General features: G+C 36.3%; 1 protein-coding gene across 2 annotated transcripts in view; it reads left to right on the forward strand.

The window, feature by feature from the left end:
• The window catches only part of LOC307007956 (teneurin-3), a 120,369-nt gene that overhangs the window by 88,999 nt on the left and 14,603 nt on the right, over positions 1 to 16,767 (forward strand). For both annotated transcript variants that reach the window (XM_079630470.1, XM_079630471.1), the window contains exons 16-20: positions 1,292 to 1,411; positions 7,341 to 7,602; positions 8,602 to 8,869; positions 9,753 to 9,896; positions 15,813 to 16,062. In XM_079630470.1, coding sequence (XP_079486596.1) covers positions 1,292 to 1,411; positions 7,341 to 7,602; positions 8,602 to 8,869; positions 9,753 to 9,896; positions 15,813 to 16,062 — 1,044 coding nt within the window. The remainder of the gene's footprint in view (positions 1 to 1,291; positions 1,412 to 7,340; positions 7,603 to 8,601; positions 8,870 to 9,752; positions 9,897 to 15,812; positions 16,063 to 16,767) is intronic.

Raw genomic sequence — 16,767 nt, forward strand, 5'->3', positions numbered from 1 at the left:
AAAAATGTTATTCGCACCGCAATTGTTTTCCAAAAGAGATTTGGAATGACATGAGGGTGAGTTAATGTTGACAGAATTATCATTTATCATATCTCTTTAATATTTCTATACTAGGCTGGTAAGCTGCATTTTATAGTTTTTTTTTTTTTTTTGTATAAGCTACTTTTTTAATAATGTTAAAACATATTTAAGATGACACAAAATGGTTAGTTTAGATGCTTTAGGAAATGAACGTTATTTAAAATCACTCTGACACATGGCTTGTTATCCCGGTAATTCTTATTCCGATAATTAATTTATAAATGCTATAACATATTAAAATGTATATGCATAGAAAGTCCTTCTGGCTATGCAAGTAATTGTGATGCCGTTTGATGTGTTTCACAATATTTCCCACAATCTTAAAGTGTTTTTTTGTAACGTTTTGGGGTTGTAGATCTAACAGCAAGGGGAAATAGAGCAAGCCTCTCACACTCATACGGAATAAACAATAGGCCTTTTCTTTTTGATAGGAATTCAGAACTTCAGTTTCCCTTTTGAAGACTCCATGTTGTCCTATCTAATTTCTGCTGCTTTTATATCGCAGATGGAAAAGCCATCAACCGTTGGTATGATTTGTATGAAAAGCTAACATACCGTGTACTTTAAGAAATGATTACTTTTTCCAGTGAAAAAATTGAGCGCCTCACCTTTGCACTTCTTCAATTTGGAGTCTTGAGCGAATATGTTCTATGCCCTTTGGTGTTTTCGGGCAAAGTTAACAATATGAAGATTGCTGCTTGTCTTTACTGCCTTAGAATAGGACCAGTTAAGAAAAACTTGTTAGAATCTCTTAAGAATATTTGGCTGATGAAGCTTTTGATTATGCCTTGATGAGGAAACTTCTCATCCCGCCCATCTGCCCTAAGGTTCCTTTTGTTCGCACATTGAGAAATTATCACATTGTGAAATTATCGCACAATTAGTCTAAAGATACGAGATTGCAGGTCAGACACTAAATGGTGCTTGGTAAAATAATTTGTGCTGTAATTACATCTATTAAGATTATCAAAACAGAATGGCAGAGGAAGGTCAGGTGCAGTGGATTGAGACATTTTATAGTTGATCTGGACATTTAATATATAAAATCAAAAAAAAATGTTTTATATAAAATATAAAAAAATTAATGCTGGTAATGCTGGTTTTCAAGGTCTGCTGACCTTGAAAATCAATGCTAAGGTTAAACTACCTTTGCTTTCTTTCAGAACCACATTTACCTCTTTTTGGGCGTGTGTTTGTGTTTATTTAACAGCCTGGTGTCCGTAGTGCGCGGACAGGTGGTGACCAGTGACGGCACTCCACTGATTGGGGTGAATGTGTCCCTTCTGCATTACCCCCAGCAGGGTTATACCATCACCAGACAGGATGGCATGTACGTACAAATATGTTGTACTCAGACACAGACAAGCACATACGTATACACATAATTATGCTAATACCTATCCTTAAGATAGTCAGTGAGAAACCAGTTTGCATAGTCTTATGCAAATTTCTATTTACATTTCACTGCTTCCCACACAAGTCAAGTTAGGTCTAATCATCACAGACAAGCACATCCCCCCATGCCAATGTTCCTGTCACTTACAGGCAATAAGATCACAACTTGACCTAATGTCATTTTATGACCCAGCAAGGTTTCATTTACAGATCACATTAGCATATATTTTTTTGTAAACACAAAATATAATACACATCTCCACAAATGTATGTACAGTATATATATATATATATATATATATATATATATATATATATATATATATATATATATATATATATATACACATTCTACTAAGTACTAAAGATGCTTGCCATGAAGGGGTTGAATAATTTTGAGACTGCAGAAGTAATTAAAAGTTGCGTTTTCAGTTGAATTTGTGAAGACCACTTGAAACATTTGTTGTGTTTAGCTATTGCAATTACGTTTGTATAATTTGTTCATTGTAGGGCTGGGGTAAACGATTATTAATAAAACAATTAGTCGGACGATTATTTTATCGATTAGTCGACTAATCTAAGGACTAATTGGACGATTAATATGACAATTATTTTTCTGTTGCTCGATTAATAAAAACCCTGGCCTGGACATTGCTTGGCTCCGTTAATTGACATTGGCGAACTAGCGTACTGAATCATGATACTATAAGCTGGCTAAAGTTAGTCTAACGTTATGTATTTGACTCGTAAACGACCACAGCATGAGTTAACGCTAACTAACGTTAAGTCGTGACTCATGAGTTAGTTAACGTTAGACAGATAACGTTAAAAGCTACTGCAATCTGCTTGCTACCGTTAGCTAGATCTAGCAGCTGTGCACTTTGGTGGTGCTGGGCTAACCAAGGCATCTTAGCTCTGTGCAGTTTGTTTGTGTTAGGTTAGTAGCTACCGTTCACATTAGTTCAAAATCTGTTGGAACTATTTTTCTATTTTATTTAACTATTTGAAAAACATTCAATTCAATTAAATTACTTTATTTATGACAGTAATCATAAGTAAATAATACATATAAGCATTGAAGGCTACATGCTGTAAAACGCAAATATTGAGAAATATTGCTTAAAAAATAAGCAACCTTCTATGCACACATTATTATTATTATTATTATTATTAGTAGTAGTAGTAGTATTTTTAATACATGGAGATGTAGCTAAATCTATTGTACAGTAGACTAATATCCTTATTTCTGTAAATTTTTTCAAAGTTAAACCAAACTTTTATTTTGACGGGTTGCCGTGAATGATATGACGATAGTTTTTCTCAAAACGGTAAAATGCTCATGAAGTGACTCTCAAAGTGGCTCTGGAGATGAATTTCATCATGTCATCTTATCGTGAGGCAGCAGAGACTGAAAACAGCGCAAGCGTCACTTGTTCCTCAGTGTGTGTGTGTGTGCGGTAAATGAAACTGCGCGTCTGCGCCATTCATTCACACTGAGTCAAGCAGAACATGCACTCGCCGCTATAGCACTAGTTCGTTGCAAACAAGTCTGTAACTTTTGCCAATAAACCTGATTTGGGTTTCACCTGATTACCTGACAACTGTGTGTGTGTGTGTGTGTGTGTGTGTGTGTGTGTGTGTGTGTGTATATGTGTGTATATGTGTGTATATGTGTGTATATGTGTATATAAATATAGATATATATAGTTATTTTGATGGTACACCACCATTCTACTAACTATTTTGAAACTCAAAATTCAGTTTCCAGTCCATTTTGAAAGAGTATTAGTAGACTGTATTAGACTGTTAGGATTAGGTGTTAGGGTTCAGGGGCTGTACAAAACATCTTAATTTACAAAACATCTTAAGGCTAAAAGTAGCTCCTAACTTGCTGAATTAGGAGAAACTCCTAAAATTAGGACTGACATGCCTAAAAATCCTTAAAATTAAGCATTTTTAAGACTCCTAAGTTTTTGCTCTAGCAAAATAGTGTTTAGTATCTAGTATTTCACAAAGCATTTTAGCTCTAAAACCAGCTCCTCAATCTGTGAAACGTTAGGAGTAGTCAAGAGGACTCCTAACTAAGTCACTAAGACAAAATCACTAACAATCCTAATGGCTGTTGCTGGCAATTCGCTCAAAGACACTGTACACCATTGAGGCAATAGCGATAGCTAGCCTTGGGTGCTGAGCCTTTTCTTCATAAATGCAATACATTTTTTGATTTATAGATTTGAATCTATGATAAAACATCAAAAATAAATCTTTAATAAATAAATAAATAATGTCTGATTACCTGTGGCAGTTGTTTTCACGAGTTCACACTTACAAATGATCGAATAGAGTAAAAAAATATATTAAGCGTATTTGGCGTGCTGTCCAAGGGGATCGAGGACTCCGAGCTTGGAATTTAGCCCAGAGTTATACCCGGTATCCCCAGCCGAGAGTGAGAAACGGCGTGGCGGAGGGATGCTGAAAACTGTGGAGGTAACTAGTAGGTGAGTCAGCTCTCGGCTGTGATAACATTATTCGTCACTTGATTTCTACAATCTCTCGAGGTGCAGACATGTAAGAGGTTGACAATAAGCTGAACATAATATGTAATATCTAAAAGTGGACCACCGAAATAAAGTGTTACCATAATTTAAACAATTATGCAATTTAAAAAACAAATTACGCATTAAACAATCTGGCTGTAATGATACTGTTTTAATCATGAAACATAAATACATAAAACAGTTGCTTGATTTTGAGTCAGACAAATTATGATTTACAGTAGATGAATCAGATGTTAATTCATTAGCCGTTCTGACCAATTAAATTAATTCAGTGGAAGATATAAAACTTGATTTAAACTGAGTGCAAAAATCTGATCTGCACACACATACATTAAAAATATGAAAATTTTCACATTCAAACCCCATTTTAACTCTAGTTATACAACATTAATGCAATCAGCCGAGTTTAACTTTAAGTTCTGTGCTGATCTGACCTTCTTGTACCTTTATAATAATCCCTTTAGTCAGTATCCATCATTATCAAGAATCACACAGATCAGCAGTTAATGTGAGTCTTCGACTCAAGGTCACGTGTGGGAGTATGCATGTGTATGTGTGGCGACCGTATGCCTTTAACTGAGGCATCACCATAATGCATTAAAAATGTTATTTTCGTTTCAATAGAGTTTATTAAAAGAATGAACAATACTCAAGGGATGGGTCTAGGGGTGGAACGGTACACAGAAGTCACGGTTCGGTTCATACCTTGGTTCAGACATCACGGTTCGGTACAATGGAGGGAAAAGCAAAACAAAAATGCAGAAGGCAATTTTTTTTATTGTGCATGTCTCAGGCTGTACCACCTAGTGTCATACAGTCTCTCCCCTGAGCTAGCTGCAACAGCCTGCCCTGAAGTGTGTAAAGCAAGATGTAAACAAAATAAGACAACCATCTATAAAACTGAAAATAAAGCATCTCTTATTTATGTGCGGACGCACGAGCAAAAATGTTGTCATTGCAGTGTGGGCAGTCGAGCGCGTTGCAAGGCCACATTTCGCGTAGCGGTGTGCGGTGCACGGCTTTTTAGCGCACGCGGCTCCGCATCCGAAGACACACGACTTCAAGCCGAATCTGTCCGAGCATGTACATCTCACAGCACCGGCGCCCAGTTCTTGCATCTAAATTAGTTTCTTATATTAACTAAATGAGCCTACAATAGCAGACATAAGCCCTTTAAATAAAAATAAATGGCCATATTTTATAAAAAGGTTCACAAAACTAAATAAAAATGTTTAGAAATTATGTAAGATAACGTTAATTTAGTTGTAGGTTACGTTCTCATATTCATTATTTTTTCAAATGTCACAAGGATTAATCTGCTTTACTGCTTTACACAATTCTTTTGTAGTGTGGTTTTGGTGTACTAAAGTGTTGTTGTACTAAAATAAACATTCCTGAGTGTACCTTACATCTCACCGCTGATTCCTGATGGTTTAGAGGACACCAAGTCACACCCTGTCGTTTCAAAGAATAGTACACCGGCGAGCGCGAAGTATAAATGCCTCGTCCATTTGTGGAGGCTCGCGCTGCGGAGGCAGGGCTACAGATTAGGTGTCCCTAAATAACCCGCGTATCTAACAGTAGTTCCGCATTACATTAATTAATTTGCACGGGAGTTTTATTTATTTTTATACGGTGCATTCTTCATGTAAATTCATGCACCGAACCATGACGACCGTACCGATTCGGTTCAATACGAATACATGTACCGTTCCACCCCTAGATGGGTCTACATCTCTAAAGAAGGAAGGCCGATGTTGGGGATTATCTGATATATCCAGATCCCTCCTAAAAAACCTGCACACAGGGGAATGGGCTTCAGATAATCATGCTTGTTCATTACTGGTGTCTGCTCTTGGTTAGCAAGCGTGTCCAAGGGGAAACATAGGGACAGAAACAGCTTTAAAGGCTGATGGTCTGGAACAGTGGCCCAGCCATGCCCAGATTGAAAAAAGGGACAGGAGCAGTTAGGGAGAATTTCAAGGCAGTGGCACTTCAAGGATGTGTATGTTTGTGTGTATGTGCGTAAAGTCACCGCACCGTTCATCTCTCCCCTTCCGGGCAGAGAAGACAGCAGCTCATATAGAGCACGACTTCAAAGAGACGCCCCTTCATTTCCAAATCTGCGCCTACCTCCTCGTTACACCACGCTAATTAAAAAAGGGCCTGCGCTAACTGCTACCTCCAGATCTCTCATCCAAATCCCTGAAATGTAAAAAGTTACATCACATCTTCCCTTATTAACTAATAGAACATCTTAAATGTGCTAGTGAACTACTGATAAAAGACAGTGAAGTGCATGTCATTTAGCTGTTGTTTTTATTGGATGTTTGAATCTGATACAATTCTAGCCGAGGATATTGAATGAGGAAGACATCACTAACTAAGCGCTGCGATGAAGCTAACAAACCATGAAATTTGGAGAAAACCAAATTTTGCAATGTCAATGTGATAACAGGAAATTATGAATCGCACTTAGCCTTCAAATGCCCTCTGCCCCCACACAAACAATGTGAGTTTATGACACGATTTGTGTCTTAAACTCATATAAATGGTGAAATATTATTAAAATATACAGTACTGTTTAAAAGTTTGACATTGGTACCATTTTCTTATGCTCTCTCATGCTCACCAAGGCTGCATTTTTTGATACTGTAAAATAAAAAGTGTAATATTGTAAAATATTGCTACAATTTACAAAAACTGTTTGCTATATTCAAATATGTTATTTATTCCTGTGATGGCAAAGCTGAATTTTCAGCATCATTACGGTCACATGATTCTTCAGAAATCATTCTGATATGGTGCTCAAGAATCTTGATCAAAGATTTTTCCGGGAATCTTTGATAAATAAAAAGTTTAAAAGAACAGCATTCATTTGATATGAAAAGTTTTTGTAACAACATAAATGTATTTACTGTCACTTTTGAACAATTTAGAGTTTGTGCTGAATAAGTATGCATTCTTTCAAAAACATTTTTACTCACACCAAGCTTTTGAATAGTAGTGTGCAAAATGACGTAACTTAAGTTGCTTTTGATATATTTCTCATACATAGAGTACAATGTTTCAGTACAACATAGAAGTACCATGTATTAAATTGCAATGGTTATCATGGTACCATGATAATAATGACATGTACCATTGGAATACCATATTTTTGGACTGTAGCAATACCATAGTAGTTAAAAAAAAAAACTTATCATCACTGTACCATGATACCACTTTAGCACTGTTTTGGAAGAGTAATGTAATTGTCTATCATACATGAGTTGTTGTGAAAATTGTGTTTTTACCCAACTGCAGGTTTGATTTATTGGTGAACGGAGGGACAGCAATGACGTTACGTTTCGAGCGTGCTCCGTACTCCTTTGTGTATCGCACGGTGTGGTTGTCATGGAGAGTTTTCCATGTGATGGACACGCTGGTGATGAGAAAAGAGGAAAGAGACACGCCAACTTGTGAATTTAGTGGCCTTGACAGACCCTCGCCCCGAATCACCGCGTCACCTCTCTCCACCTTCTACCGCTCCAGCCCCGAGGCCAGCCCCATCATTCCTGAGACACAGGTGACTCATTCCACATGACATCTTGGAGTAAAGCGAGTCTCGTTTAATTTTTTCCTGAAAATCTAAATAAATTTGACTATGTGTCTTAAGCCCTGTATGATTTAATGACATTACAAAGTATGAGAGAACCAGGTAGATTTTATGTACAGAACATACTATATGGTCAGGAAAACAAGACATTTTTACGCATTTATTGCTTCTGAATTAATTATGACAGTGGTGTACTATATTATGTTCCTGTGACAGAAATGATTTACATTACATGCTCATAACATAAGTCACTTTTAAGGCCAGAACTGGAAGTCAGCAGGGATCAGATGTAATTAAAACAAATTGTGTGTAAATTCACGGTAAATTATTATTTTATATAACTCATTCTGAAGATGTTAGTATGATGCTTCTTGAAAATGGCATTGGTCATCTTTTTAACCATTTATAAAAACTCTTTTTAACTACTGACTTCTGGGTTGCCATACACTAATGTTAAAATTTTTGGAAATAAATAAATTAAAATATAATTTATTCCTGTGATTGCAAAGCTAAATTGTCAGCAGCCATTTCTTGATTCTTAAGTATAATATGATATAGTGATTTGGTGCTCAATAAACATGTTACAATTGTGCTTCTTAATATTTTTATGAGGATTCTTTGATGAATAGAAAGTTCAAAAGAACAGAATTTATTTTAAATAAAAACACTTTTGTAACATTATAAATGTATTTACTGTTACTTTGGAAAGTATTATTAAAATAATAAAAGTATTATTTTTTTTCCAATAAATAAATAAAATTAATGAATAAATAAATAAATCTTACTGACCCCAAACTTTTGAACGGTAGTGTATATCCACCCCCGAGTGAATAATGAATTCATAGTGTTTAATACATTTGCAAAGCAGTGCATTTTGTTACCAATAATTGTAATAAAAAAAATCAAATAAGCCACAAGGAATTTTACAGTACAAGCAATTAACTTCCTCGTGCGTGTTTCTAATCACAGGTTCTCCATGAGCAGACGGCCATTCCTGGTAGTGATTTAGACTTGATTTACTTGAGTTCACGTGCTTCAGCCTACAAACCTGTTCTGAAGGTCATCTTGACTCAGTCCAGCGTGCCCTTCGGCTTGGCTCGGGTCCACCTCATGGTGGCTGTGGAGGGCAGAATGTTTCAGAAGCAGTTCCCAGCTTCACCCCGGCTCTCTTACAGCTTTATCTGGGACAAGACTGATGCGTACAGCCAGAGAGTCTACGGACTCGCAGAGGCTGTAGGTAGGTAGCAGAACAATGGGAGGAAACAGATCTATATAAAGCCCTCTGTGTATGAATATATTATTAACTTGGACTGATTTAAACCAGGATACAATTAATCTTTTTTTTCACCCAGATAATTATTTGGCAAGATGAGTAAAAACTATCTAAAAACTGGTAGTACAAGTCAAACTGATTAGGTGAAGGTGACTTATTATGATACAGACCAAAAGGTTGACCTTAATATTCTCTGAATCTTTAACTAAAGGGATTTAGAACAGAGAATCAGGACAATAATATGGTTTCATTTTAATACTGCACAAAATGTATGATTTAAACCTCGCTGAAAATACACATAGTTCAAAAGCCAATCTCATTTTGTTAAGTTTGTAGCACATGCTTAATCTTTATCTGAACCATCTTTTTGCTAAACTGACTCTAGGTTGTGTTCTAACAATAAATAAAATCTACAAGCAGCTGCATTTTTCTAGTCCATCTGTATATTGCTGACTGCTCTTTGCATGTATAATTAGTCTGCAAAGGAAGCTCACTGAGAAACACCAGCTTTTAGAAGGTCACAGATCCATTTGGAAAATGTTGCAATGACTGGACTCATTGTAATCATGCCATTTGCTGAAATATTTCTTCCTTAACAATGCTGTAATCTGAAATAGTAACTGCAACAGTTTCCCATGTGCATGAACAGTAAATTGTCAACACCGCATATACTGTGCCAGTATTACTGAGCAGCCTATAGAATTAAAAATGTTTCAATGCTTAAAATATATAAATATGCTTAAATATTTGGTTGTAAAATTGTTTAACATATTATTTTTGAATGATTAAATTAGGTGTAAAACATTTGTAAAGATAATAGATTGCCTTTTCCCCCCCTATACTGTAGTATCTGTGGGCTTCGAGTATGAATCATGTCTGAATGTGATCCTGTGGGAAAAGCGGACAGCCACACTGCAGGGATATGAGCTGGAGGCCGCCAACATGGGTGGCTGGACCCTGGATAAGCATCACATCTTGGATGTGCCAAACGGTAGGAATCGCTTATTAAACCAGAGCCACCTCATGGGAAATGTCCCCTCACCAACTCAGGGGTCAGTGCCTCTACCTGGACTCATTGTCATAAATATTCATCTTAACATGAAATATGGTTCATTGCCTAATTTGCACATAATAAAGCAGAGTTTGAAAGGGCTAATCGCTCACGGTGATGACAGATTAAATCGGAATCATTAACACAGCGTGCCAAGTCAGAGATGTGCTCTCCAACATTATGGGGGACATGATTTGGCTGAATGAACTTTATCCAGTTTTCAGGCGCAGAATGCATACTTATAGCTTAATTCAATAAAAGTGCCATTAAAACACAAGCGTGAATATGGAAATGTGGCATTATTCCACCAGACATTCCCTGTTCCTTTGTCTCCATAATGAAACAGGGTGACAGAGAAACCCATTCTGTCAGCTTAAATCTCCACATTCTCACAGATAATGGCATCTTTTTATTCTTGGTAAATGACGATGTGTGCACAGTTTAAACCGGATCCAGCAGTCGAATTTAATGGTGCATTTTGAGAAAGAAGTCAGCTCTGCAGTGCATCCTGATGCCTTAAACGAAAACACAAGATTAGACTGACACTTTTCAGGTGCGGTTATTTCTCTAGAGTTAGTTAGTGTGACACCATCTGATTGTACCTTGCCTGAACCAAAGAATTTAAGCCTCTTTTTGATTGCTGGCTAAATGCCCAGTTAGGCTTGGGATTTCCACACCCTTTAATCTGACGACCTGCCGAACAAATGGTCATGTCCGTCTGCTGAACCCTTATTTGTGCACCTCTAGACAGTTTATCTAGTTTAAGCACTGTTCCTGCCAATAAAGCTTCAATTCTCATTTTACACCTCGAGCGCCAGAGTAGATTAAACCAATTGCAGATTTTTTGAGGATATAGAGATGGCTTATATCATTATCTTATTTTAGATTAGACCATTATTATGGAAATGCTTTGATGTTGCCATTTTATCATTTCTTAGTTAATACTGATTATCATCAGTTAATAGTGCATTTAATTGATTAGCCAAATCCAGCAGGATGCATCACATCACTTTATTCTGATTGTTTGTTATTTTATTCAATTCATGTAGATGAAATCATAAAATGTTTTTTTATGTAATATATTTGGGGATTTTTATACTGCTTAGATTTATTTGCTTGCTGGCTAAGTTAATATACTTTGAATTGAAGATTATCTGCATTGTTTTTGCTGTTTTTGTGAACTAAATCTGTCAAAAACCTCACAGACACAGTTGAAAGCGATGGAACAAAAAGCCCAGGAACTGCATATTCTGATAGAAAGCACTGAGGCAGAGAGCATCTGTCCTAGAGCTCTCAGCTCTGTTAAATATAAATCCATAACATGATCTTCTGTTCTTCTTCGTCTCATAACTAAATAATGGCAGGTTTTCGGTTAGGTGAGTTTCACACTGGGCTACTCAATATATCTACTTGCTCATAATCTTCTTAGTCATTGAATTACAGGTTTAGAATGGCTCTTAAAAGAGCTTAAGACAAAAATCTGGCTCACCCTGGTTAATCTGAGTTATATAAATTAGATGAAAGCTTAGCGCATTAGGGCATGTCACCTTTACCATCATTTACGATTAGTGCATTTCTGTATATCAGAAGCGATCCATGAGAAGTGATGGAGATGGGAACATTTTTGTCCTGAAGAACATGTCACAAATATAATCAATTTGCCAAAGGGAGATCTTCTCTTTGACAGTCCCATTTGTCTCACTGATTGATAATGCAGAGCCTCTCATATCTATGGCTTACAGGTCTGATCAGCAGTCAGCGGCCTTGCAAACTGTGTGCCTGATCATATATGTGTTTGAGCATGAGCTATATCCCATCGCTGAGCTTACTCATAACACAACCATACTCTGAGATTTTAAATATTAATCATAGTGGTTCAAAAGTCTAAAACAAAAAAGTGCTTCTAATTTTTTTTTTTTTTTTACTTTAATGCAAACAAAATTGTATTATCAGCATTGAGTTCACATGATCAATGTTACTAAGTTGCTTGTGTGCTCAGTAACTTAGAAATTATGGTGGTTATTCAGTGATTCTTCTTTTACTGACGCTAAGTTCAATGTTGTCTTTTTTGGACCCCACTTTAGGTGTCTATCGTTAACCTTTTTGGTGAATTTTTCCGATATGGCAGATTGCTTAGCCTGAAGCATTTTTACAAATGCAGCAGAACACCTAGATGATTTGATATTCAGCTTGTTTGCTTGACATTTACCAAATAGTTTTATTTATCCCATTGCTATTTGATCAGCATATTTGCTCCGTGAATAATCAATAAGCATAAGAATTGCATTACTGTAGATGACATTGAATAAAATTACCATTTATAGAGTTTGTTGTACTTCATAGACATTGACATGTAGCTGATACTGGCCAAAAACATTTTCAACTAAAGGTCTAGCCATAAAGTCACAAGTTAATTAGGCCACAATTTACAACATCTATGCTGCATGGTAATGAGTAACACTAATGAAAATCATGCACTTTAAATGTAATTATTTTTTGACGCTGCTTGTAATTAGTGGTTCTTGCAACTCTTGCAGCACAGTTTGTGCTATGGATATCTTAAATTGTGTGGCTTGCTGAAGACATTTGTGCAATTACTTTTCTAAGTAATTGGTTTTATTGTTCCTGGATAATGATGAAAAGAAAGAAAAAAACATTTGTTGAATGATGAAGCCAAGCCAAAGGAACTAGAGTATCACAAAGACATGAATATTGGACTTTGTCAGTAGAAACCACCCAGAACACCTTAACAACTGCATAACAATGTCCTGACAACCACTCACAATGCCTTCACAGTGATGTCGATTATCCAAATCAATATGTCATTTTCATGTTTTTTTCTGTGGCATAGGATTTAGTAAAATCCTTGTAGATGTAGTTCCTTATTTTCTTTTATGTATTTGAACAGCGGTTCATTGTGAGCAGGGTTTAATGAGATCAGGGCAATGCAATGCAGCAATTGTAGAGCTTGAATAAGTGAAAAGTGTCATTGGTTTGTCTTGCTGTCAAGGTCAGCGTCTTTGTTGAGTCACACTTAAAAGCAGATACCCAGACCAATTCATCTTACTTAATGGTACATTGTAGACCTCTGAATGAGAACAGCGGCTTCTATTGGGCCGGACGTTTTCGAGATCCCCTCTGACTATGTCTTCATTCCAGTCCTCCTCTCAATCAATTAATCAATGGCATGGCCTAATCAAGCAGGAAGAAATTGCTATGCACCCTGCTTAGCTGCACATGGGAAGACATTAGCCATGATTTGCATGCAGTTCAGATTCGCAGAGGGTTTTGGGTCATTTAAGCACTCTGTGAAACAGCTGATATCAGCCAATGACAGTTTACCACGTTTGCAGCTGAAGTGGCAGTCATCACACTACAGAGGAATGCCCGATGAGACTTGGCACAGGATGCACTTGATTTGTCTCCTCAGTGACAGGCGGTTAGGGGTGTGCAAATCCACATATTTTAAAAATCATCTTGTTGGTCTGTATAATTGGGCTGTTTTCAGGTTCACATCTGACACATTTCTTGGGCAATGTACATAAGACACTTTCTTTTGTTCAAAAACAATTTTACAGAGTACAACTGACTGGAACATAATTATTTGGTGTTTATATGTTTTTTTTAGCTTGACGTGCCATTTTAAAAACACTGCTTGTGTCAGGATGCTCAAAAACAGATGCGATGCAATAGCAAAATATGTCTGTCTGAATGTTTGTTTTTTAATGGCTGATGCTTTAAAAGGGGATGTAGCTGAAGATGGAACTTTTTCCAGAAGGTTTTACTAACAAGCTTTTGTTTGTTTAAACATTTTTTTTTTATCAAAATATCATTACTAAAATATCAACATATAATCTTCTTCTTTCATTTCGCGGAAATACATTTGATCACTCAGTTGTGTACCCGAGATGTTCTGGCACTGATATATCTGTTACACAATATAAATAGAATATAACAAGATCTTAAGTCGGAGGAACAATTATACTATCGTTATCGTCCAGCCCTAAAACTGCTAAAAGGCATTATAGACATAACAGTATGACTGTCTGTAAAGCTGCTTTGAAACAGTGTGCATTGTAAAAAGTGTTAAACATGTAAAATTGACTTGATTTAAAAGCACATCATTCTAAAAGTATGCTAGATAAATCACTCCTGCTAAAAATAAACAAAACTACCTTGAAAATAAAATCACAATAAACAAGTCAACTGATCAGTTGTTGGACCAACTAGTCGACCACCGTGTTATCCATTATATGTGCTTCCATGATCAGAAAGACATTCAGAAAAGGATCTCTGGTCAGCTTCTGACGCTTAGGTCTTGTTCACATTCACACACAAAAAAACATTGAAACAAGGTTGAAGAGCTGTAGTCTTGACAAAATATTTAAACAGTTCAGTTTCCTATAATTTGGATGAAACTCTGCCTCTGAACCAATTACAAAGCAGTGGCGATGGAGTGCAGCCACTGAGGTAGCTAGTTACTGAGCTTGAAATGTGATGGCCAGCCAATTGGAGCATAGTTCATTGCAGTGTTATTGGTGTGATTAATAGGCCAAAGCAAGTTGGAAGTCTAACATGTTGCTCACTATGAATAATTTATGGCCCTGGGCATGGCACTTCCCTTTGAAGTTCCTCTTTGAAGCCAACCCCAAAAAGAAACAAGTTAAATTTTCACAGGACTAAAATATTTATCTGTAATGACCCAAGCTCCTCACTCAGTCTTGGACTGAAAGTGGTGTTAAAGTGATTGAAACGATCAAAGGTTTTTGAAGCTGAGATCTATAGGGACTGGAAAATAAAGCACACAGCTGTGTAGATAATCACCTCTCAGGTGATCGAAATGTCTCTGGTTGGTACATTTAATGCCTGAGGATCGAGGACTATGCTTTTTTTATTTGGACATTGCAAAAAAATTATCTCTGGTTCGACAGCAAAAAACAGCTCAAAATTCTTGTAAAAAAAGAGGGAGGAATACTGTGAGACAAATGTATATTGTATATTGAAGACACTATGACTATTTTAAGTAGATTATTTTATTTAAAAATGTAGAACATTTCTTATGTAGAATGTATAAATATTCTTTACAAATATTTTCAATAACAGTGAACTGACACAAATTATAGCACAGCTCATGTAATATTTCATGCAAATACAATATCCTTCGGCCTATTTTTGGACAATGAGTGTATTGTGTTTTAAATGGCGTTGAAGGGAAAATAATACAAAACCAAAATAACAAAGACTAACATCAAATAAAAATGGCATTCTGCTTAAAACTAGACTCTTCAGGAAGTGCTCAATTTATTTCAAAATTTGAAGTCTTATCATCCATATTAATGAAACTGTTCATTATGGTAGCTCTGATGCCTTTAGCAGCTTAATTCTTTTTGGAGCTTCCTCATCAAAGTGCTACTTCAATGTCCACATTAATGGAGTTTCTAACGGAAGTTCGGGAAGATCACAGTGCTAAGTGCCCCCTTTTCATAGTGATGTCCAGGGTAGGAACTTTCATCTTTAGTTGAGTTATATGCTCAGGCCTTTTCATTAGAGTCAGAAAAAAACTGCCTACCCTTTTTCAACCCCTCTTATAGATTATATGAGCATGTGAGTTTGTGAAGTCCGATATGAATAGCATTTATCTGCTTGTTGCTCTCTGCAATTCCCTTTTTATTTTAATATTATAATAATTTTTTATGAAGTTCAGATATTATTGTGAAAATCAATAGAAATATTTTGGTTAAACCATTGATATGATATGAAAGTTTTATTTTTTAATGAAATCTTACCAAAAAATATTTTTTATAATAAAAATAATATCGCTTTTTTGTTTTTCTTCCACTTTCTCTGGTGTCTCAGGAATTCTGTATAAGGGAAGCGGTGAGAATATCTTCCTCTCCCAGCTTCCTCCCATTATCAGCACCATAATGGGGAATGGCAGGCGCAGGAGCATCTCCTGTCCGAGCTGTAATGGGCAGGCGGAGGGAAACAAACTGCTGGCTCCTGTTGCTCTCGCATGGGGCATCGATGGTAGCCTGTATGTTGGCGACTTCAATTACATCAGACGTATCTATCCGTCAGGCAATGTCACCAGTGTCATGGAGCTCAGGTGAGTGAGCACAACTGAATGTGTGATTTAGTAGCACGGCAGCATTGAAAGCTTGCAGAGTACTTGAGACATTTTGTGACAAATCACAGGATCCTGAGAGGCAGCGTCTAGAGATCCTCTCTCTTCAAAGCATTTAATAGCATAACTATTTTTAATTCACAAAACATAGTCCTCATAAAAAGGAGAGTTTGCTTAATAGCGGCAATAATTCTCACAGCAGGTGATTTGAAGCCCGACAGTAATTGTCATGAAAGTTATTGGTGAATGCTGTGAATTTGTAAGCAGTGCTTTGATCGCTGTAGCAGCACTGGTTGAAAGGGGTTGAATTTAGAGATGTTTAGATTTTAGAGTGTTGTGCATTGCATTGTTAGAAAGGTAAACTGGGATCACCTCCTGTTCACCACACATTCTCAGTTTGAGGGTGATTTGTCTTACCCAGGATCTGAATCCTTTTTTTATTTAATTTCAGATCTACATATTCTTTGAAATACTCAGTATTTTAGAATAGACAAGTAGAATTTTTGTCAACACATTGTCAAACACAGTATGAAGGATTAGTGGAAGGATCTAACAATTAGAATAGTTATTGTTTACTAAAGCTTAAACTAAAATTATTGAAATAGTTTTATTTAACTGAAGCAAAGCTGAAATCTAAATAAAAAAATAGTAAAAAAAAAAACGTAAAGAAAAAAAGAAATGTTGCCT

The sequence above is a fragment of the Phoxinus phoxinus genome (genome assembly GCF_949152265.1).
Source record: "Phoxinus phoxinus genome assembly, chromosome: 12".
NCBI lineage: Eukaryota > Metazoa > Chordata > Actinopteri > Cypriniformes > Leuciscidae > Phoxinus > Phoxinus phoxinus.